The 23,608-nt window shown below is 37.1% G+C and overlaps 1 protein-coding gene across 23 annotated transcripts in view; it reads right to left on the reverse strand.

The window, feature by feature from the left end:
* The window catches only part of MPDZ (multiple PDZ domain crumbs cell polarity complex component), a 99,768-nt gene that overhangs the window by 17,891 nt on the left and 58,269 nt on the right, over window positions 1-23,608 (reverse strand). For 11 of the 23 annotated variants that reach the window (XM_027883707.1, XM_027883706.1, XM_027883722.1 and 8 more), the window contains 11 exons: window positions 22,715-22,838; window positions 18,481-18,679; window positions 15,688-15,729; window positions 11,289-11,393; window positions 10,361-10,453; window positions 9,714-9,891; window positions 7,534-7,644; window positions 6,923-7,006; window positions 4,422-4,523; window positions 3,041-3,112; window positions 200-356 (listed from right to left, as the gene is read on the reverse strand). In XM_027883707.1, coding sequence (XP_027739508.1) covers window positions 200-356; window positions 3,041-3,112; window positions 4,422-4,523; window positions 6,923-7,006; window positions 7,534-7,644; window positions 9,714-9,891; window positions 10,361-10,453; window positions 11,289-11,393; window positions 15,688-15,729; window positions 18,481-18,679; window positions 22,715-22,838 — 1,267 coding nt within the window. The remainder of the gene's footprint in view (window positions 1-199; window positions 357-3,040; window positions 3,113-4,421; window positions 4,524-6,922; window positions 7,007-7,533; window positions 7,645-9,713; window positions 9,892-10,360; window positions 10,454-11,288; window positions 11,394-15,687; window positions 15,730-18,480; window positions 18,680-22,714; window positions 22,839-23,608) is intronic. The other 12 variants (XM_027883725.1, XM_027883724.1, XM_027883720.1 and 9 more) reach the window with 8 other exon arrangements.

Raw genomic sequence — 23,608 nt, forward strand, 5'->3', positions numbered from 1 at the left:
GCAATGATAAAGAAAAAATGTGTTTCATATTTTACGATGAGCATCTGACCAAGCACAACTAAAGCAGCAACACTTAACATCCAAACCACAAAGCACATGACAAAGAAGCAGTTCAAACTGGATGCCACCATTCCCATATCTTATGCAGTGCTATTCTAACACTGAGGATTTCAAACATTATCACAAAGGATAAACTTACTCCAACTGTAACCAAACTCATCCTCCTTCTCCACATCTTCTGGCACTCTGGATGACTGTGCAACATCACAGCCCATTCCTGAAAATGCTGAAGGAGGAGGCAGAGGCAAATTACAAAGCGAAGTCTTTTCTGTTTCTACATCAGACTGACCAAATGCCTGTGGAGAATAAGAAAAATGCAGTGGCTAAGAAAATGCAGACTCTGTGTAGGGCAAACTAGTATATATAAACGTCAAAATGGTAATGACTATGGCTTTGAAGTTTAAATACCAAGCAACTGAAACTCTAATTGAATAACACAACACTGAAAGGTTGAAAGAGATCATAGACAGAAACAAACACCAGGCAAGGTAAGAGATAACATCACTCCAAAATGTATTTGGAAACAAACAAAACTCACAATAAAAGCCCAATTCAGTAAAGTTTTATGTGCCACATTATATTTCAGAAAAAGTCTCTTAAAAATACTCAAGTGATTTTTTTTTTTAATGCTCTAATTGCAAAAGACTTATACCTCATTTGATTTTTAATAGCCATTGCACGTAATTTCTTCCTATCATATGCTTTGGAAGCCAAATACAAGGAAAGAGAAAAAGAAGAGAAAATTGGATGCTTTCAAAAATACCTTCAGGAAAAAGAAAATAACTGGCATATTAACTGAAAGGACAATTAAAAACCAAAATGAAATAGAAGATAATTGATGAAATCTAGAGTGACTGGACTTTTTCAGTCTTGTTTACTAGTTCCCTATAAGCTGCACAGAGGAGATCAAACAAAGATACAGATTAAACCACAAGAGACAAATACTTTTAGTCTTGATGTGGTCTATTCATATTCACAAAAAGTTACGAAGTATAAACACACGACTACTGCAATATCATGGTTAAACACCCAAATCCACAATCTGGCAAGCCTCCATTCAAGTAATCTCCCCTGAGGAATATGGACTCTGATCAGGGATTTCACTAAGTGTTTGTAATTTGTATGATTTTGTCTTGCTTAGAGTAAACATCTAAGCAAGAAACTTGTGTCTGAATATCGTCATTATGAAGCTTATGCATGTCCAAGAGACTTTGATACTGGAAGATCAGCTATTGATGTAAGCAACAAAAACTTTAAAGACCAACTATTAAAGAACAAATTATTTTTCCAACAGTAGAATTTTCAGGTGTGTTGCCCTAGCTTCATAGCCCTGTTCTCATCATTTCAGCTTTCACTACTTCCATTAGCAAAAGTCTGAATTCAGTATTTCAGATTATGTCTCTAGGTACCAAAAACAGTAAGGTAATTTCTTCATCAAAGGCAACAGTGAAATGAATAACAAAATACACCTTCCAAATTGAAGGTGTTGAAAAACTTAGGAAGTTACCAATTTAGTCCTACTGAGATTCAAGAAAGCTCACATCTCTCAGTGAAAATGAAAGCTTTAAAGAAACTGCAAATGCCATTTCAGTTCTCTCATTCTGCTTCTGCTTAAAAACATTTTCCTTTTATTTAGGAACTTGTTCTAGGAACTTAACTAAGAAGTCATTAAAAGCTGAAAGTGTGGGAAGCTTTCATATAACACTCAAACTAACAACTTTCATTAAAAATGCATATAAATGTTACATGACTTTTCATATCTTTAGTCATCTTGTCTCATGCTTCCAATCTAAGACAATGTCATCCTGCTGAGATGATACATGGCATCTCTAAACTGAAGCAGCAAAATTCTAGAAAAGACATTGTCACCCATCAGAACGAGAGTAGGTTGGAAACACTATCTAATAACATTCAAAGTGATTTTTCACAATCAGAAATTCATGTGTCCACCATAAAGAAAAGTTGTAACATACCTTCACGTATCAAGGAGGGGTGAAAGGGAGATTAATTCTAGAAGAGTGCTTCCCGGAGTTTAACTAGAAAGCTACATAATATACTGAAAAAATGAGGAAATAGTGTTGTGGTGGGCTGACCAGCTGCCCACCAAAGCTGCTCTACCACACCCCCCTTCAGCTGGACATGGGAAAAAACCATCTCATAGTCCCACAGCTACTACAACCTTGCCATGCAAACTGATAGCAAGTGTGAGAGCAAACCAGATCAGCAAACCTTACAGTAGTCTCTGTGTTTTAAAACCAAAATTAACATATTAATTTAGAGGTATTCATTGCAAATGAGTGTCCAAGAACAGCAAAATTAAAGAAAACATGACTAAAAACAGGAACAAAATACTGGTCAAGACCTCTGGAAGATCTCTAAGGTATGGATGTATGGCTACATCCTGACAGATTAGCATTTATTAACTGCAGCAACCATAATCTGATTGACAAAAAATGCTTCTTTCTGTACCTTTGTACACATGTGCCTAAATCTGAACATTTCTGAAGGAAGTGCTGAAATGAAAGTAAAAGTAAGGCGCCTTTGTGGGAAGGGTAAAAAGCATGCTACAATGCCATTTGTGTGGAGGGAAACATATCCTGCCTCCAAAACTCAACCTGACACATGTGCACAGCCAGAAGCAGGAATTGGCCCCACAGTTTACACACACATAAGACTTTTGCTCCCTGAATCGGGCAACACACAGAAATCCTAAAATACTTTAACTCATGAAATACTTTCAGTGTGCCACAGCACAGTATTTCATTTAAAATGCAAAGCATCAGACAGTGCATGAACCAGTTCGGCTACCAGGGTCACTCTGATCACAGCCAAGCAAATACTGAAAATGGCAGCAAGTCCAGAGCTTGAAAAAATGAAGGCACAGGCAGAGGAAGAAGCAGTACTCTGGAAGGTATCACAGGCCATGTACAAATGTAGAGCACATATACAGTAGGACCCACTGACGGGAATCAAGACAAACCTTGAATGGTGTGGGAGCAAAAGGGTTAGTTGGGGAACAACGGAAGGTAACCCTAACTGGATTCGATACCTCCTACAGTAACAGAAAACAGCAATCCACATGTTACAGCACCTTTGGCATTACACAGTACTGTTAATGAATAACTCATTTTAAATTATGGATTCATTTCACTAATTGCAGCAACTTTATTAGCTCTATTTATAAACAGACAATAGTACTTAATGGTTATTAAGGACTCTGATTCAGCAAAGTACCTTACTGTACATGAACCTTAGCTCAGCAAGAGAACAGATATGACAAAAGGCCATTCTTATATTACTGCTAAAAAGAAATTATGCAGAAACTGCAAGATCATTATGTATTCTTTTTAAATAAGTGCAATATTTTTCAAAAATGCTTTTAAAAATATAGAGAATACAAGTCATCATTTATATTACATATCTATTCCCTTTTCTTAGACACAAAGCTGTAACAAACACGAAAAACAGTTTTTAAAAACACACATGCAATTATACACCACATGTATTATCACAGATGTTCATTGCACATATGATGTATTTGACAACACGGGAAAACAGACAGAGGGCACAATCACTTCCAAGATGTAGAACCAGCTAGAAATTATTTTATTAAATCAGAAATGCATGCAAAGAAAAATTAAGCTTTTATTTATTATTGTGTTAGAGGTTAACTCTGTTCCCATTGTGAACAACATGCAGTAAGCACTAACCACAAAAAAACAAAAAACAACAACAAAAAAATCACACACAAAAAATCCAAACCAAACCAAACCAAAACCAACCAAACAAAAAACCACCAACCAAACCCACAACAACAACAAAAAAATCCAACATTTTAGTATTTCCAAAAATGTCAGCATCTTGTCCATGGTGCATTAAAAGAATTTTCAAGAAGTAGAGGGAAAATATTTTCAGCATCATAAACTGAAAGCTGCCAACATTTGGACTTTTTCATGCAAAAATAAAAGTGAGATATTAAAGCTGTAAAGTCCTAACCATATAAAAGAAGTACACAGCAGCAAAAACCTCACACACTGATGAGAGTTACACTCATGGGGATACTTTTAACATACACCACAGGGACAGATCTTGTATTTGAGAACCTATTCCTTTGGTAGCTCTGAATCTGATCAGATTTAGAGGTTATGACTAATAGAGCTGGCATTTTTCCACTTCTCTATAACTTTCCTATGTGTATGCTTGTCTGTGTCATTTTAATTCACTATACAGAATTCCCACTCTCATCAGCATAGTATTTTACCCAAACTGGTATAAAAAAATTTAAATGCAGAGAGATACAAATGGCAAAGAAGCACACATATTATGTTTGGTGACTTAAAAGCAGTGTGTTATCATCCCACCTTGCTGGTGTTGAACTGAGAAGAATCAGCAAATGGGTTAGTGCTGCTGAAGACACCTGGCCTACAGAAAACATTATTCTGCAGGAAAGACGGGTAAGAGTTCTAAAAGGAAAGCATATTAAAAACTAAGCAAAAACAATTTTAAATGAACCCTTTTTACTCATGAAGGAAAACATATCTATGTAGTTGTTTGGGCTAACCAAACAAGGTCCACTTCCTGCACTTTGCTACAGATAGGTGAAAGTGGGCAAAACTGCATTTGCTTTGTGTTTCTAATCAGTTTTGTTTAGCATAGCATAAAGGAAAAGCACTGATGCCCATACCTGCTCTAGCTCACAAAGTACATCAAGTACAGAATTGATCAGCACAAAGATGAGAAAATTTATGTGCTATTTGTACAATTTTATCCAAGCATCTCACTGCTTACTTCACAAAAAAAACAGGGTTTACTAATATTAGGCATCTCTATGCAGCTTTCACATCTAATAATGACTTTTACTGAACACTTTGTATATGAGCGCATGCACCTATAATTGTCTTAATTTATAGTTCATTGAAACTAAATTCTCTGGTCTACCATTTTAGCAATGCAAGGTATTTCCTCATTATTATTTAACACAAAAAGAGTTTACACGTTTAGACCAAATTAAAGGCTGTACTTTGACCATTTATGTTCCTTACTCAGTTTTTTTACTGTACTCCAGTTTCAGATCAGAACAAGCTTAATTAAGAAGGAACAGCTCTGATTTCACAGTTTGTTGGAAATATACCACGTATACATGATACAGGTGTATCCATTTGTCAAGAGCCTACAAGCCTTAGATCTGTAGGTTTAACACTGCTGGAAAACAAGAAGTATAGTAAATGGAAATGTGAAAAGCTTGCAGGATCATTTATATCAAGAGTAATTTAATGCGAGCATATACTGCTGTTTAAAAATTTTCTTAAAGCATTTTGATTTTTTCTAAATGCTCCTGAAAATAGTAAATGCATTCCTAAACATTTATTTTTAAATACTGTACAGCAAAAAAGTAATGTAATTTGATAAGACAACATAGGTCTTGACTTCACTGTGTTTTCAGCAGTGAGAAAGCAATGCCATGGATGAACAAGGTTTCTACACTGTCAAGTCACTCAAAGTCAACAGGCTGTATCCCTAAGGTACAACAAGATTTTCTGTTTACACACGTCTTTTAGAGAAGTTTGAGAAAGTAATTTGTTACTGTAATGATCCTATTACACTTTAACACCTATATTTGTCATCTGCATAAATGTATCTTAATGAATTTTAGGAAACTAAGAAAAGCATCACAAATATTTCATATATGAACAGTGAAATCCTAGTAAAAGAGGAAACAAAGGTCAGCTACAGTCATTCAAAAGCTTGCCTTTTATGTTTTTCATGACGGCATAGTTTCTAAAAAACTAGCCCAAATTTTAATCCATGCAACAGCATTGTGTCAATATGGACTGACTACTGGATAAAATATGGAGCATTTGAGTCTGCCTGAACAGTTCAGTTTAGCATACCTTCTTACATAGAATAAGAGAAGCAAATGTTAAAATAAAGGGCATTTTCCCTTTTGCTATTTTTTTATTCAAGTCAAAACCTAAAATAACAGGATTTTTTTAATCTTTTCTTTTTTTCAACTAACTTCTCTGCAGAATTTTATTAATGTGTCCAAGATGCTAAGGTACCAGAAACTAGCTAGCATTTGCTATAGCACAATGCTGTAACACTGCTACGGCCCCCATAATCACCATGACATTTTATTTCCTACTCAGAATACCAGAGCAGTATCAGTATGAAATACAGACTCAATGGGTAGCTTCTTATTAGCAAAATTATCTTTTGCTTAATTAGCTATTAGCAAAACAGCTTTTCACAGCCATTTGCATTACTTGGACTACTCTGGAGTACTCAGGGTCTTTTTACCTACTAGATAAGCCTGAATGAAAAAAACAAAGCAGAACTGGATTCCTTAGTTACATGTCACTTGAAACTGACTGCCTGGCTAAATAAAACCTGTATCATATTAAATATAGCTACTCTCACAGGCAGCTAGCTATTTGGGTGACTGCACATGAATGAAAGCAGGAAATTCCCTTAAAAGATCTTATTATAAAGTACAGATGCAAGTTTCAAAATATGAAGATAATAATGCCATTTACGAAGATCACAATGTAATGTATGTGTACAGCAAAAGCAATTGCAATGTTTCTGCTTACAGAGAAACAAGGGTTTTTTAGTACAGTCAAAAAATAACCAACAGGCTTAATAATTTGAAAATAGAACAAAGAACTACAATTAAAAATAGAAAAGGAGCATTCTCTAAACAAAAGTAAGTTGAGATAAAGTAATGGCATCACTCTCATGCCAAACTGGCCTAAGCATTCATCATTGGCAATTCTGTTCATATCACAGCAAACATGAAAGCCTTATTTTAGTAGTTTGAGTATCAATAACCAACATTCAATAGAGCTTTTTCATGCAACTTTACCTTAGACGACTGACGATAAAATGGGTTAGTAGTTTTCTGCCCACAGGGAGCAGAAGCTGAAGAAGGGCTATAAAGAGACTCTGGCTGGGGAACAAGAGTTATGAGACAACTAGTAAATAAACATGCAGCTTACACAGACTCTACAATGAGGAAGTTTAGTTTCTAGTGAGGCAAGCAACTTATATTAAAGCTCAGTAGCTTTTGTCTGCAACGTCCATGCAGCTTAGTGACAGAAAACTTCCGTGTACTTCTAGGTCCTTTAATTAATGTCCAAAGAATTTTTTAACAGGTGCTGTATTTCTGCATGCGCTCCTCAGACACGCTGTCAATCTCTAAGAGTTGGTTTTAGTTAGACTCCTACTCTGCCCCCCAACAAATTATCTTTCTTGAGGCTTTTCAAAATAGTTTGTGGACGGCGTGCTGGAGGGTAATTCCAAATCCAAATCGATTTCATTCTAAATGGAAATAATACTTAAATCAAATCTTTGTTCCTAAAGCAGCTGAGATGGCACTTTCAGGATTAAATATCCCATTCCCAAACACCACCATCTTGAACATTTGTTTCATTTATTACTATGTATTACATTTCTTTCAATATTCTTAATGCTTACCCTTGGTCTGCTTATAATGCTCTGTACCATAAAGACTACAGGATTGCCTGCCTTCCGTATGGCTTCCACAGCTTGTTCATGGCTGGCATCTCTGAGGTCAATTCCATCCACCTGTAATTGGAAGGCCTCATCTTAACATTGCAAGAAGCTACAAGAATCATAAGTCACTTCTGAGTTTTGGTTAGGAAACTTTGACTAAAACCTAAGCCCAAATCTCTGTTTCTGGTGGAAAGCTTTCTACGGACTTGGCCTAAAGTCCCTCACACAAAGGTTTGAGATTTCTAAGAGCACTGAAAGGACATTAAATAAATATTCTCTTATTCTTCTGTTATAAAAGCAGGTTTTTCAACATTCTTGGTTCAGGTTCCTTTTTTTTTTTTCAATAGGCAACATAACATAAGAGATATGATAATATGAAGAGAGTGACAGTGTTTGCCAAATACTGCTTCCTGTAAATTCTATCAAAGAAATCTGTCTCCTGGGACTTTAGGAGATTTACAAACTGAAACTTGTTGGGTGCTGTGGAGTCTTTCACAATGATTTTTTTGGGGGTTTGTTTGGGTTTTTTTTGAAAAGCAAGATAAGAGCAATTTAGCTACTAGGCACTTTCTCGAGAAGTTAAATTTTTAGGTCAGATCTGAAAAGCTTTTTTTTTTCTAGAAGAAGGCACTTACAAAGGATGGCTAAGGACAAATTTTTGCCTGGTTGCTTTTCTTCATGTCTTCATATATATTGGTGTGTGAAACAAATTTGTCAGGTAAGAACAATGTTAAGGTGAGGTTAGCATCAGTAAAGTGTTCTCACAAGGACCACAACAAAAGCTAGAAGCTAACACAGAAAGGTTATTTGTTAGTGGTAATTCTTGCACACAATGTTATATGACTTTATACAACAACTTTTTAATCGTCAAACTTAATCATCTAGTGTACATAAGAAAGCACAAAAATAATCTGAGAGAAATTCTAAACCTATAAGGAACTGAACAACAACAGGTAGGCTCCCCAACTACCCATATCTGAAATACCATACGCAATAACAAAGATAGAGCTTAGATACGACACAACTTGAGAATCTGAAATAATCCGTTCAGAAACACTCACATTAGCATAACATTTTAATTTCACTCACCCATTCCAACTTCTGCAGTTATCACTGTTAGAGCCAACTGCATTCATAAAAATCCAGTTATTCAAATAAGATGACTATTTTTAATTTTGTGGCCATCAAGCAAAATTCCAACTCCCATCTTGTTATATACCAATAACTGTTCTATCCTGTTAAAGACAGTGCAACCTATACCAAGGTATTGTTTCAAGATCCTTGATAAGGATTCTGTAGCAAACAGCGAACTGCACCTCAGTGCCACTGTGTAAAGCAAACCCAGACTGATCCAGAATCACCATCTCCATCACCTTCCTTGTTACATTCTTACTGATGGACAGTCAGCTAAGGACATCCAGAAGGATGGAGGGTAGTTCCTACGTCCTCCAGCCTAATGCTGGAGACAGGGTAATGCCTGACACTGATAATCATCACAGGAAAGACCTTTCAGTATGTTCCTTCTTCAGTATCTTTAATCAGTAAAGCAGAAGTGGCTGCATGAGCACAAAACTTGCTAAGTAGAAGAGAAATCTAGATAAATCCCTTCATGTAATACCACTGGCTACCTCAGTCTTGGGCATGGACACAAGTGTACTTACTTTCTCAAACATCAAACCCAAATTTCTTCATGTCAGGAAATAAAAAAAAAAAGTGTCTCCCTTAATTACTGTACAATATGCATAAGAATGATATGATCTGATTACAAAGGAAATAAACTTGGTATTTATTTGCATGATCTGCACTGGCCATTTCTGTTGCTAACCAATATGCAAAAGTGAAATCTTTTGGCTTCACCAAACTTAAGCTTTTTCCCACACACGCTCGCTTTAAAACAGGTAGGTCAAACTGCTGGCTTTGTAGAATCCTGATCACACAGTCAGTCACCTATGCTTCAGGTTAGATACTCAACTTAACAGACAGCTGACTGCACACAAACATCAGCAGATGGTACTGCAGTCTGTACTGCTCAAGTGGTGTCAGCTGGAGCAATTACACAGCTGCCAGCCCAGAACTACAAATCCATCTCAGTGGCTCCTGAGATGCTGGGGGAATTGCAGCAAAAGGCATTCAGCTGGTACCTCTACAATTCGATCGCCAGTTTTCAGAGTTCCATTTTTGCCGGCTGGGCTGTCTTCCAGGATGTGTTTAATAAAGATCCCTCTCATCACTTCTCCATTACTCAGGCGGCTCCCCATCCCTCGTCCTCCAACAATGCTGATCCCCAATGACTTACTAGGCTCTCTCCAGAGTTCAACTCTGTTGTGAAAAAACAAGGGCCAAAATAAATGAAAATCTGTTGTAATTATGACAGTGCTGCACACTGAAGACACCTGGATTTGCACAATTATTTTATTCTGAAATAACCCCTCCTTGCAAAGTTTTGTTTTTCAGAGGAATTATCTTTTGAATTGCTCAGAAAGTCTGTAACTGAGTCTAGTGCTGGTCACTTTATTTTGGATTACGATATAAACTTTGAACCTTTCTATTCATCTCTTCTTTCTGGATCCCTAAGAGTCAGCCTGGGATAAGTAAAGATAAATCACTAAAACACTAAAGACACTGTTAGATTTAGCCCAATGGCAGTAAAAATCAACTCCTGCAATGCACAACATGCATAAGAGTTGCAATTCTACTGTTTTCTTACTCCTCTTAAAATATATTATGTGTTTCAAAATTTTTAAATTTCATATGACATTTTATTCTGTGCAACTAGATCCACACTTACTTTCTGGGCTGGTTCCAGTTACTGAAAGCTGCATTTTGAAGTTCACTTTCTTCTCCCTCCCCCTCTTCACGTTCTGGAAGCTCTGGGAGTTCCCTGATGATGAACAGGAACATGTAATTAATTTTTAAAGAACTCATAATTATTAGATTTTTCTGAAAAATGCCATATATTGAATCACCCTGCCAGCATTAGAATTTGTTCACAGGATTCAGATAAGGAATTTCTTCTTCAGATGTCTGTTGGAATACATTTGATGTTTGGGGATTCCCTGTCCACTTTTTTCTGCAATGAAGTTGCTATCCACAACAACAGAATAAAAGATATGCAATTTGGAACAAGAACCAAATCAGAATCAAAGGTAATTATTGACAGTTCTCAAAATGGAATAAATAACAACAACATCACTAAAACAAAGTTACTGCCTTCAAAGACGAATTTCAAAAAACCCTAATATTATTAGTCACTTTGAAATTTTGGACTGTAACTGCAATGAATTTTTGAAACTCAAGGAAAGGATGATGTAATTAGTTCTTTCCAGATATGTTCTGGAAAGACCATCAATACCAAATTCTTATGTTGAAAACACTGAGTACTTGTGGCAACACGTAAATCAAACTGCATTGTATTTAAGAGAAATTTAGGGTTAGACAGAATTCAATCTCCTTTTTGGGCAGAACAAACAGTATCAAACAGATACAACAAACAGATCAAACAGATCAAACCTTGAAAAAATGTTCAAAACATTTTCTAGTCAAAGCAAAAATTGTATTCTGAACAGCTTTTTATTGTAATGGCTGCTGGTCTGAAGAAAAGCACCCATCTTTCACCTCTTCCAAATCAAAACTTATCTTCCCAAACTGTGCAAAGCATATGGAAAGAGTTACATGTGTGAGCTCTGTGGGAAAAAAAAGTAAGCCTTTTGACTCACCTGACAATATGTGAAGGAAAAAGTTCAGGTGGCACAGCTCCCTCTGCCTCTTGTCCCAAACCAGCCCTGTACTCGTCTAAATTTTCTGCTGGCACGTATGTAATACTGCAATAAAATGGGATATGATTAAAGTAGCATGAGGACTGCCAGTCCTCCCTTTGGTGGGTGTGAGGTATGGATATGAGGAAGCCACTCAGGACTCCTTCACTGACTTCAAAAGCACAATGCAAGTACATTGTGAGTAAGCTGTTATATGAAACCCTTATGACTTTGTAACAAATATGCATTTATAGTCAAATTAAGTAGGTGAACAGCGGATATACTTCTGTAATTAAAATAAATGGTGCTTGAACAGTGACAAGACTGTAACAGAGACAATCCAGCTTCAGTTAAAATAGATTCCTCAAGCAAAGACAGACACTGAAGGATCTGTGAAGTCTGAGGCACTTGGCTTGTAGGAGGTTTTGTGCTCTCCTGTGTGGTTTTGTATTTATTTTGTCCATGGATTTGGACATACAAATGTGTTACAACACACCAGCTATGCTGCAGGGAGCAATCCCCTATTCAAGTCCTTCTTCCACCCCCTTCATGCACTTTCAGTCAGTTTGGGACAGTCAGATAGTCATGTGTCACCAAATGACAAGCAGACTCTACTTGATGTTTGAATACCAGAAACAGAAATGGTCCAATAGACTGGGAAGGTGGAAACAAAAGTAAGGAAAAAAAAAGATTAGGACATCAAGAATATTTCTTAAAAAACTCCACTCTACAGGCAAAAGGATACCATGATATAAACAGAGCTACTTAAATGGCCCTCCTTTAACAATGCCTTGTCTTCTTAAAAACACATATTTGTAAAAAAAGCAGCTTAGCTATCAGATCCAAGTCTTCCAAGAGGTAAGGTTAATGGAAAAACTCCTGGGGAAAAAAAAAAGTCTGTCTACCCATACATCACATCATTAAAAGAAAAATAAACGTATTTTCCCAGGGAAGAGACGGGAAAAAAAAAACCTGGACCACTTCACAAGAATGTGTAAGCTGCTGAGGAGAGGCTCTTTAAGCTCTGAAGCTTGAACCTGGAGTTGTCTCCTGTCTGCCATTCCCTGACTGAAGTCCTCTCTGTCTGTCACATCCTGACTGTGACTGATTCCCCCTCTTACTGGTTTTCTGCTGGATACAGCAAGTGACAGACAGCAGTTCAAATGAAATTTTATATGACTAACGCTGTCAGTTCAAAGCACTCTACCAAAATTATCCTAATGACCATCTTTATTTGCCATCTTTGTCTGTGTTTCAGCATGTTCCCTACTTCCTCTCACATCTACTATATTTAGAAAAGTGCAAAAGGGTCATTAAGGACATGCTGAACAGAAGGAACTCCACAGCTCTTCTAATGGAAATTTCCAAAACTTCCGTATTATCACCAGCTTTTCCTCTTCTTTCAATCTCCTCCCAGTTCTACTTTGGCCCTTTTTTCAAGTACTCAAGTGTTACTGTGCTTGACACAAAGTATTTTCCTTTTGAAGTGGTGGGAAGTTAGCATACACTAAAAAACAAACACTCAGCAGCAGAGTGTTTGTTTTTTAGTGTGTATGCCTTTCCTGAGGGCATTCTAGCACTAGGAAAGACTAAAGGCATACAGCAGTTATTCTATGAAGACCCAGCAGTGAAACATCAAGAAACAAGAGAAGGAAGAACTTTTGAAAATAATCATTACTACAACCATCTCAAACTCCAGATGCATTGAACTATAGCAAAGTGCTAGTACTGCTCTCACAAAACTCTTACAGGTCAAACGCTGATGCAGAAGCTCCACTCAGTAAGCCCATAAGAATACCTTGCCTTCGCAAAAGCTAGAAGATGTGCAAGTTGGTGTAAGAAAACGTAACATTCTTTCAGTTACATTCATCAGTTTCATCCCAATCAAATCATCAATATTCACCCTATAAAAATAAGTAGGAAATCCCTTGGCAGGCAGCTGCAGTAAAAAACCCCACAACTGCAAACAATGTTTCTCCTGACTGGAAGGCTCAGACAATCTCCTTTATGCTAAACTGCAGCTGTTCAAAGTATGGAAAGGAGAATGGCACACTTCTACAAAGGAAAGGGATGAGCACAGATTCAGCCTGGATGTATACAGCAGAATGCGATCTCTGACAGTACAGTGTCCAGTATCTATCAACTCTTGTCTAATTCTTTTGTTCAAGGGGCACAACTATGAAGGGTGCCAAGGTTCAAGAGTAGTGTAGTCCTTACCTCATATGTCAGCATTGGAGGTACCTGAAGATGAGGCAAACCATCTGCACTCCAACTTCTGGAATACCCCATTGTTTTTCATTATATGATTTAATAACTGATATTGTGCTGGAACATTCAAAAGGTATGATACAAGGGATGCTCTTAAAGAGCCTCATATGCTTAATAACATTTCCCAAAAGCTGCCTTAGCTTCCCTTTTGTGTACAGCACAGAAGCTAAGAAGAAAAGAAGCTCACTCCATTTTTAAAAAATGCATATAAAATTGAGCAACTGAATTACCTAATTGATTTCCACAGATGGAGTAAAATTTACATAGTTTCTTTGGGAGCTGTTATATATTAGCTCTTTGGAAAAATACATTATTACTATTCTAGTGCTCAACTACAGTTTGAATAGTGTAATTTAAAGCACTCAAAGGAACATTCAATATGTTTTTTAACTGTTCATTCTTACCTACAACTAAATTTCAGTAACACTTCAGCTATTTCACAAATATAAACCAGAACACTGGCATTTGGCAAAAAACAGTATAGAAAATAAATACAAAATAGTATAGAAAAGAAAACTAAATTACATGGATCAAATATATGAAAATTTATATGCTGAGTAGTTCACCTTTGCTTCTTGCTAGTGATTTCCAAAATTCAGTCAACTGCAAAGATTTCCCTACCTGTTCTTTTTACCAAAGGTGTATTATTGATGTGGCTGTCCTCCTCCACTCTCTGCCTTTACATATTATTGCAATGAAAAGTTATACTTAAAAACCTCTCTCTGCTGTAAATTACTGTTTTAGGAAATATGTATACCAGAAAGCAGTCTTTGCCATGAAGCTGTTGAACCTGCCTTCTGCAACACTTGGCAAGGTCACATTGTATTAAAGACCTTCAATTTACAAGAGTTTTTTCCCGGTTAAACTTGAGCAGACTTGCTTTTCCCGGTACTCATGAGCAGACACTCCCCAGTTATCAACTTGCTGGATTGCTACTGTAGCTCACTTGGAGGTCACAGTGAGGTTTGACGACATCCAGCATCATCGTGATCAGCTCAGCCTGTGACTGGGATGATGAGGGGCCTAGAAGAAGGGCATTGGGCTCCACTGATCGACTCTGTTGAACTTTGTGCTGTGTAGTGAAAATAAAAATCCACCTAGGTACCTGAATGGTTTATCTGCAAAACAGACTGGTAATTGCCTTGATATAGTTATAGGGAAGACAGTAAGAGAAACAAGTGCCAGAAAATGGTCATAAAGACACAGAAAACAGGAAACAAGTAAATGACTGTTCTACTGCTGAGTTGTACTTCCTAGTTGCAAGAAAAGTTGAAGTTCAACAACTTCAAAGGAAAGTATATGAAGGGTTTAACCATTTCTTCTCTTGAGATAACCACTTGAGAGATATAACCACTTCTCCTACCCCCAGAGATGTGCACTAGCAACTAAAGCAGTGACAATGGAAACACCTATGGCTGTGCATATGAAAGTATCTCGTAAACATGACACCGCATGCAGTACAGAGGAACATTTATCACATGCTTGACTTAGCCACACGAAACCTCGAAACACCAACAAACCAAATAACGAAGTATGGAAAATGTTTAGGACAAGTTACTCAAATTACAAACATTTAAAATTTACTTTGAATCTCTTTATACATGTAGTAAAATGTAAGTGCCACAGAAAATATGACACTGAGATTAATCCAGATATCAGTACAACGTACTCATGCCAATTCTAGCAGGGAACCTTGTACACATACACACACATGCACAAGTGCTCTGAGCACATCTTGGGTGGCTGTCACAGATAAAAGTCAAAAATATTACCCATAATTTTTTTAGAATACGAGTATTTTCATTCCAGACTTAAAAAGTATGCTCCAATCTTCAAGATGAAAGCCATACATATATATACGACTATACACACACAGTCATATCCTCTTTTAATCAAAAAAAAAAAAATACATACATCCACATGTGCAGCCACATGTGCATGCACACACAAATATACACAAGGAAAGAGAGAATATGTACCTATATCTGGATATATCCCTGACATTACTATTGATGTCATAAAAGCATGGAATGATTTTAGAGACAAGTTGCAACATAGAGCCATAATGAGTTTCTGAATTGCCAATACTCACACATAACAGAGGGCCTGATCATCAGCAGGTGCTGGAGAAGATCTAGAATGTGAAGCATACGATGCAGCATCTTTTTACAATGGTGTTAACAAATGTCAGCGTCTCATGCTGAATGTGAAAGGTATGTTTATGTAGTTAGAAGTGTGAGTTGCCTTTTTTTTTTTGTCCTTTTTTTTTCCCGTTCCACCTCTGCTTCATCCCAGAAAGCATCTGCCCTTTATTGTTGTCTATAGCAGTGATTATTAACAAGGATGGAAAATGAAATTGCAATCTATCTTATTTCTTGATCAGGAACTCATCCCCACACTTCAGTCAGGTGAATTTTAATACACCCCTAGTAATAATCTGACAGATGTTACAAGCAGCTGCTGCTGAGCACAAAATGTTGGCTATTATTACAGAAATATAAAAGCTTCTGGCAAGGTAGAGTGAGATGTGAAATGGAATGCATTCTGGTAAGGCCACACATCTGGTTTACCACACACAAAGGGGAAAAAAATCAAATACCCGAGTCTGAAACTCAGATTGCTGGTTCTTGATCTATTCAAAATTAAATTTCCTTTAATAAAATTAAAAAAAGCTTTTAAATGGCCAGTAAGAATGGCTTTGTATTTTCCCTGCAAATACTGTTTGCTGCTGAAATACAGCTTTGAAAGTAAAGTACCCAAAGTTACCCAAAGAAGCTCAGTCTAAAAGTATAGGTTCCAATTTTGCAGTAAGGACAGAGAAGAATGATATCTCAATGGTCACATCCAAGTGCTAGTGTACCTTTGCTTCCCAAGGAAGATGCCAAAGAGATCCAACTTAAATATTTGAAATGCTGGCCCTTTTATCACAAATGCTGCAAGGTGATGCACCACATTAGCTTTGAACTGACACATACAGATATGTGTGTGTCTGTGTATGTATCCCTATCAGTAAACATAAAGAACTATCACCACATATTGCTCCTTATCTCCAATTTCTGATTTGAGACATTATTCATAATATTTTTCTGGGATTCTGTGCTGCTCCTGAAAGTAAAAAATTACAGAAAAATTTGACTATGCTAAATAGTTTTATAGCAAAACTATACAGTCCCAAAAACACAGTCCTTATTCTTGCAGGACTTTTTCAGAAGCTACCAAATGATTTGGTCTTTCAGTTCTTTGAAGGGCAGATGCTGGCTTCACTTTAAAACCTTATCATAGGAATGAAAAGAGCATAAATAAAAAAAAAAAATAAAAAATAAAAAAAAAATGTTAATTAAAAATATGAATAGCAACTCCCCCTCTTCTGCAAAATCTTTCAGAAAGGGGATGCACTTTTCTCTGGAAAATCTGAATATTCACATCTAAGGCATGATTCCAGTATTACCAAAACATTTGCAAAAGCCTATAAAACAAAAGTCAAACAGTGTAAAATGCAGCAGCTATTAAAGGATAAGCACAAATAATGAACACATCTGTATCTGATCATGTAACTACAGCACTAAGAAAGGACTCCTCATAGAAGAATGATGCTGCAGCAGTTGTGTATCTAAGCAGATATACACACGCATGCACAGCACATACCAACTGATAACCAACCATGACAGTAAGAATTACAGTTTAGAAGCCTACAATAATAACCAAGGACATATTTTATCAACACTGATTCGTTTCATCATATAAATACATGTATATAAATACATGACAACACTGACAATAATGTAATTCATTATATGAGCATAGAATACTTCTGCAGAAATATGGAATGCCCAGCTGTCCATTCTGAACTGACAGGAACCACAACTACCAGGAACCACACTGTGATTGGACTGATCTCTTTCAAGGCCACTGTCTTAAATTAGTAGAGGCTTCTATTACCCACAACTCCATTAATCCCATTTGTTTATCTTATTATTATTTATATTATATAATTATATTATATAATAATAATATTGTTATTCGCCCAATCTGTGTTACCACAGGTCTGAGAAAACCAGCCACTAGATTTTGAAGCTGCAAACCCAGCATTGGTGTGTCTACAGCACCATCCACAACTTCAAGAACGAGCTTATTTCTAGATTGTGCATGAGGGCAAAGTTAACTCCACAGCCAAGACAGCAAAAAAGAAGTGTACTTAAAGGCAGAGTTAAAATTCTGCACATTGTGTGAACTTGAGAAGAAACTTTCTTATCAACTGCATATCTCAAAACTTGTATTAATTACTTCACGTTTAAAATAGTACTCCCAAGAGCAGCTATTTATGCATAAGAGTAAATTTCTTTCTATGTACTGATAAAAAAATTGGAACTGACTTCAGAAAACAGTGTTTCTGCTCTTTGTCACAGATGTACTGAAATGTGTTAAGAATTATTTTTCTGCATTAACATCATACTTTCTGTTTGGCAATCGAAATCAAAACTCATTACAAAGATCAAATGAAACCACTTGTACAATGGCCAGGATAGTCCTCCTCCAAGAATCATAAAAATCTTGAGGAAATAATTACTTTTTTTAGAAGAGTAATGAATGCAAAATTCTGACTAACCCCATTCTTACAGTAAAACCATGCAGAGCAGTAATGATGAGGATCACTCATGACAGTAATAATTTTCCTAAGAACATCCACAGCCTCTCGCACAAGTGATTTTACCTTTGAAATCCATGAAAATGTAGTCTGAAGGTGAATTATCCATCTGAAGCTCTAACTTAAAGGTAAATTCACGTATAAGGACATAAAAAATTTTCATTTAAAATACTTGCATAAATAATCAGTTTCCAATTATTAGTTTTTTCCTACCGCATTTCAACATCTGGCTTTACCTACTTTATATCTGGTCCAATGAGTGAATGCCGCCTCAGCATAGCCCGGGCCTGTGCATTGGTTAAGTTCGTGGTTGACTCTTCATTAATGGACAGGATGCAGTCCCCCACACCAATCCGTCCGTCACGACTGATTGAGCCTCCATGGATGACACTTCGAACTATCATTCCCAAGCCATCTTTATTGGAGCTTACTGTCATCCCTATAAGAGTGAAAACATATGAAACAGCTAATGTCTTTTGAGTCCCAGCTCTGGGTGCCAAGATAAGGAAACAAAACCTAGGCCACAGTAGAGGTGAAAGTCAGTTAGCCAGCCTGCCAATATCAGCAAGCCTAAAAAACGTTGCTCTTACTCTCCCTTGCATTTCTTCTATCCAACAGGAGACAGCAATTACAAACCGCAATCACAGTACCTTTACTTCACCTTGTCATTTCACATGACAATTAGGACGGTGAAAAATTTAAGCAAAAAATGAACTGAAAAGGTAATTAAATTCCTTCAAATTCACCTCTTCTGATGGTTCACCGAGTTTATACATTTCAGTTTAGCTTATGATGATTCTCTTTCGAAAGAAGGTGAAATGTTTTAACAGGTAACTAGGAGCCCAGTACAAACACACACTAATTTTCAACAGAAAGCCTGAATCAGATCTCACTGAGACAGCGGCTGCCTTCCCACTCTCCTAGATGGGCCATAGCTTAGGCCCAGAAGAGTGTCCTAATTTCTGTGAGAGTCTGTGCTTTGATTATGGATACAATCCACTATTTGAGTTATACCATGATCCCACCTGTGGCACGGCAGGACTCTAGTTCTCTATGTTTACATACACCCTTTAAATTTACTTTCTTCTCACTAACAGGAAATTAGACAGATATGTTCTCGCCCCTCCTTTCCCATGGGGAGCCACAGGGATTTACTTGTGCTGGGCTTCACAAGCCTGTGAATGTTCTTACATGCTGAGTTGTTACTGCTATTTTCAGGGCAGTTGGTGCTCATGAAGCAAGCCCTGATAAAAGTTTCAGGAAAAACTGTTCTTGACTAAGGCAGTGGAAAGGTAGCTGTAGGGTCAGGACCCTTGATGTCTATCTTAATACTGCCAAACCTGGTATTTTCTTTCTTTGTGCACTAATGTGAAAGTTTTCATTTGCTAACAAGGTGAAGCCATTGAAATAAGAGCACTTATAGAGGAATATCTATTGGAGAAGGAGGCAGTGACTACCCCACTGTGTTCTCAAAGTCTCACATGTAAAATATCAGGCTAGCAAACACTGGGAGTGCAGCTGTCTGTCTGCAAGTGCTTACCTTACTGTCCAGACGGTGAGTGGACAGAAGATGATAGCTACCAGAGAAAAACATACAAGAATACTAGCTAAAAAAATTCCAACAATTTATATACAAATTTGGCTACAGAAGACACAGTCTGATCTCTTTATTATGTGAACTAAGACTTGGGAAACAGACTGGTTGAACAGAGTTTATAAGGCAGCTGTTAATCCCAGGCTCAGCCAACCATACAAACATCTGACTACATATTTGTCTCAGAAAAAAAAATAAAATACTATAACCATTAAAGAATAACCATAATTCAGATATTCATTTGTGGGTTTTAGGGCTCTTCTCAGAAAATAAAAATCTCTTAATTGTGCTGGTTTCACACATCCCCTTGTAGCTGAGATCAATATAGCTGTCTAAAGTATAAGAAGGTAGCCCTGACTAGTAAGGAACTAGCAGCAATAAGGTTCTTAGACATAGGAATACATGTACCTTGCTACTTTGGTATGAGGAAGTCAAGGTCTAACTTTTGGAAAAACTGCAAAACCTATCTTCATAACGGCCCTTTATATAAACTGCTGAAAGAATATGTTGTTACTACTGACTGGAGATTTATATGCATTATTTGCCAGTTAATAATGTCAGGTGTGGAGAGGTGTAATTTATAGATGGATGTATCAGACTTGTAATACAGACACAAATGCCACTGATTTATTGCCTTTCTACTAGAAAAAGTAGAGGTAAACTGTATATCATCTGCTCCTCAGATCAGTAACATTACAATGCTAGGCACATCAAAGGTGCTGTCCTGGGGTGGATTCCTCATTTTTCACACTCACATGTTCCTTCCTAGAACCATCTCTTGACAGATCTCCTCATACAGATTTTACTCAGTCAGATCTGAATTCAAACATGTAACATAGTGGTCTCCACCAGAATACAAGCAGTGTGCACACAAACTGTTGAGGAAACAGGTGAAATGAGGTTTGAAATTCTGAACCTAATTTAGCTTAATAATGTCATATTGCTATGCTCTAACGTTACTTTATTGCTATAGATGCTTTGATATTGCTGTATTATTATAGAATGATAGTACCCAAAACAGCAAAATACCTGTTTACCTTTTGAAACAAAATTTTTGCAAAATAAACAATACATATATATGTTTACAAACACTGATTATTTAGTGTCGTTTCACTCTAATCCACCTCAAGAGATTTATTAATAAGAACCTGGGTTACCCTCCCCTTTCTGGGGCAGGTCACAACAATTGGTGACACCATTAAGAAGGAAAAAAGAAATGCAGCTTTCAACATCATTCACAGCTCTTGATTTATCTCCTTTGCAAAAATGAAAGTTAAAAGCAGTGCAGCCATATGCATAAACTGGTCACCGTGCCCAGGCTGCTTCGCCGGCCAGAGTGTACTTAGCCTGGAAGACCGATCCAAAGCCAGGAGAAAGGGATATTCACATTCATATTTTGTATATATGAATTGAGACCAGTCTTACTTTTAAGCATATATGACGTCTGCGAATGTGGACCGTGTCCCATATTTGTATTTTCATGCTTGACATCAAATTTGCTTTGTATGTTGACTGCAATTAAAATACTCATACATAAATGAAACCCTGCTCCATCGAATTAACGGTTTGTGGCAAGGAAACCTTTTTTTACAAAGTCCAGATGCTTGGAAACACACTGTGACCTGCACTTTATACAGCCTGGTAATCAGAACAGTAAAGTTAGTAGTTAGCCAAGCATCTCATACCAATGAAAGGTAAACCTTAGACCTTTTCTACAGTTTCATATTTTGGAGATTCTGATTTTAAACCTGATCAGTTCCAAATCCAGTTAGAAGGATGGCTGTATCATGAAGGTGCCAGGTGGTAGATTGAGCATCCAGTCATCATAAGGCAGTTTATTCCAAGTGAAAGAGCCCATTGAAATACAGCATCACAGCTGTAAAAAAAAACAACACCCACCTCTGCACAGCAGAGGAATCCTAACTGGGGACTGTTTATAAGCATCCAGTTCTGTGGACAGCCCATTTTAAAGCATTTGTGGAGTTACTGCAAACAGCCAGCACCCACACAAAGGTCTACCCTACCAACTCCAGAGAGTCTTCAAGGATGTGCAGGTGGCTGGAAGAAACAGCATCAGAAACCTAAACCGAAGCAAACAAACACACCAGCCACAAACGGGAAGGACGCACCACTGCCTCTCAACACAAAGCCTTTCCCACACTGGCTCTGGGAAGGTTCTGTTCCTGTTCTCCCCTTCACACTGCCAAGGACCACACCAGAGACTAGGACAGGACAATGACAAACATTAGCATCTATTGTGCCTGTTTGCTCCAAAACGTCAGTATGGTCAGGAAGCTGCAGATTGCAGATATTTAAAAACTCTGAACTTCATTACAAAATGATAATATTGAGCCAAAAATACTATCTATTAAATTAAACAATTATATGACTTTTCAGAAATATTGCAGCAGTTCAGACAGAAATACAAATTTGTAGCAAGGAAGTGAACAGTTTGTTTAGGCCCTTTTGACCATCCTCAGGATGTAAAATCATTTTGTGTTTGCAAACATTTGAAATTCTAGTCAGAAGTTCTTTGGCCAAAGCATTCTTCTACGGCACTCCTTGGCTACATATTGTTTTTCCACTATATTACTATAGGTTTTAAAGAACAATGCACTGAAATTGTTCTGTTAACAGTTGGAAAAGACTAATCTCTTTTATGGGAGAACAAATTCTCAGCGAGATTGGACACTTGACTTTTGTGTCCACAGTGACAGCACATGGATCCAGTGCCATGACAGTCAAAAACATCAAGAGCAGCAAAGAATGAATATCCTGTCCCCACTAAATGGAAAATATTTAGTCTTTACTACTAAAACATAAAAGGAAAACAGAAAGCCATAATCCTTACAAGGTTACAAAAAATGTTAGCTAACTTACCTAGACTTGAGTTGCCTTTTGCAATTGTGATAGTCTTCTCATACATGTTTTTGACTGAATTTGGGATTGTGAAATTTCCCTCCGAAGATATTGGGCATCTCTTCTCCATTAAAAGCAATTGATCCTAACACACAGAAAAATAACATCAGTTCAGAATAATGACATAAAAATATACTTGGTCATACTGATCTCAACTCATCTTAACTTACAAAAAATCTATGTGCATTATAAGACAGATTCCTTACACAGACATTAGAAAAGTCAATCCATCGAAGATCAAACCAAGACACCTAAGGTTTGTGTTTTCATTCAGGCAATACACCAAATCCGTCACAAAGTATATTTTTAATTTAGAGACATCAGTTACATTCCTAAAATTAGTAGGATGAATTCAAGGGCTTCATACTTGTTCATCACAGAAGTCTGACAATCTGCCAGTACTAAAGTAACAAATAATGTAAGAAATTGCAGCTCTTTCAAGAATTTCTTAATAAATCACTGAATGGAATAAATAAGAAACATGTCGCAGTGACTATCACGTAAAGAAAGATTATGCAGCATCACAGGTCAGTTTGTGAGCTGACCTGCATAGGCTAGCACGAACACCATGATGCAAGACATTCATACCACTCCCCCTTGTCTTCCTAGGCCTGTTTCCAGCTGGGCAGCTCCTTCTTGCACTCATGTCCCTGTGAATGTTAACAGGGGATAAGAAAATGCCCCTGTCCTGCCCACTGGGTACACTGTGGTCCTGCAGTATCTAATGAAAAGAGGCGCGAGCAGATTTTTATACATCACTGTATTGCCAGCCTCTAAGAAGCTATTATCTTGATGCCATAAAGTATGTCCTGTGTTGGAAAGGTCTAAATCCTGCAGTTTTGATGTGAGATAACA

The sequence above is a fragment of the Empidonax traillii genome, unplaced genomic scaffold (assembly GCF_003031625.1).
Source record: "Empidonax traillii isolate 1590-97213 ecotype Southwest subspecies unplaced genomic scaffold, ASM303162v1 scaffold133:size1091145, whole genome shotgun sequence".
NCBI classification, from domain to species: Eukaryota; Metazoa; Chordata; class Aves; order Passeriformes; family Tyrannidae; genus Empidonax; species Empidonax traillii.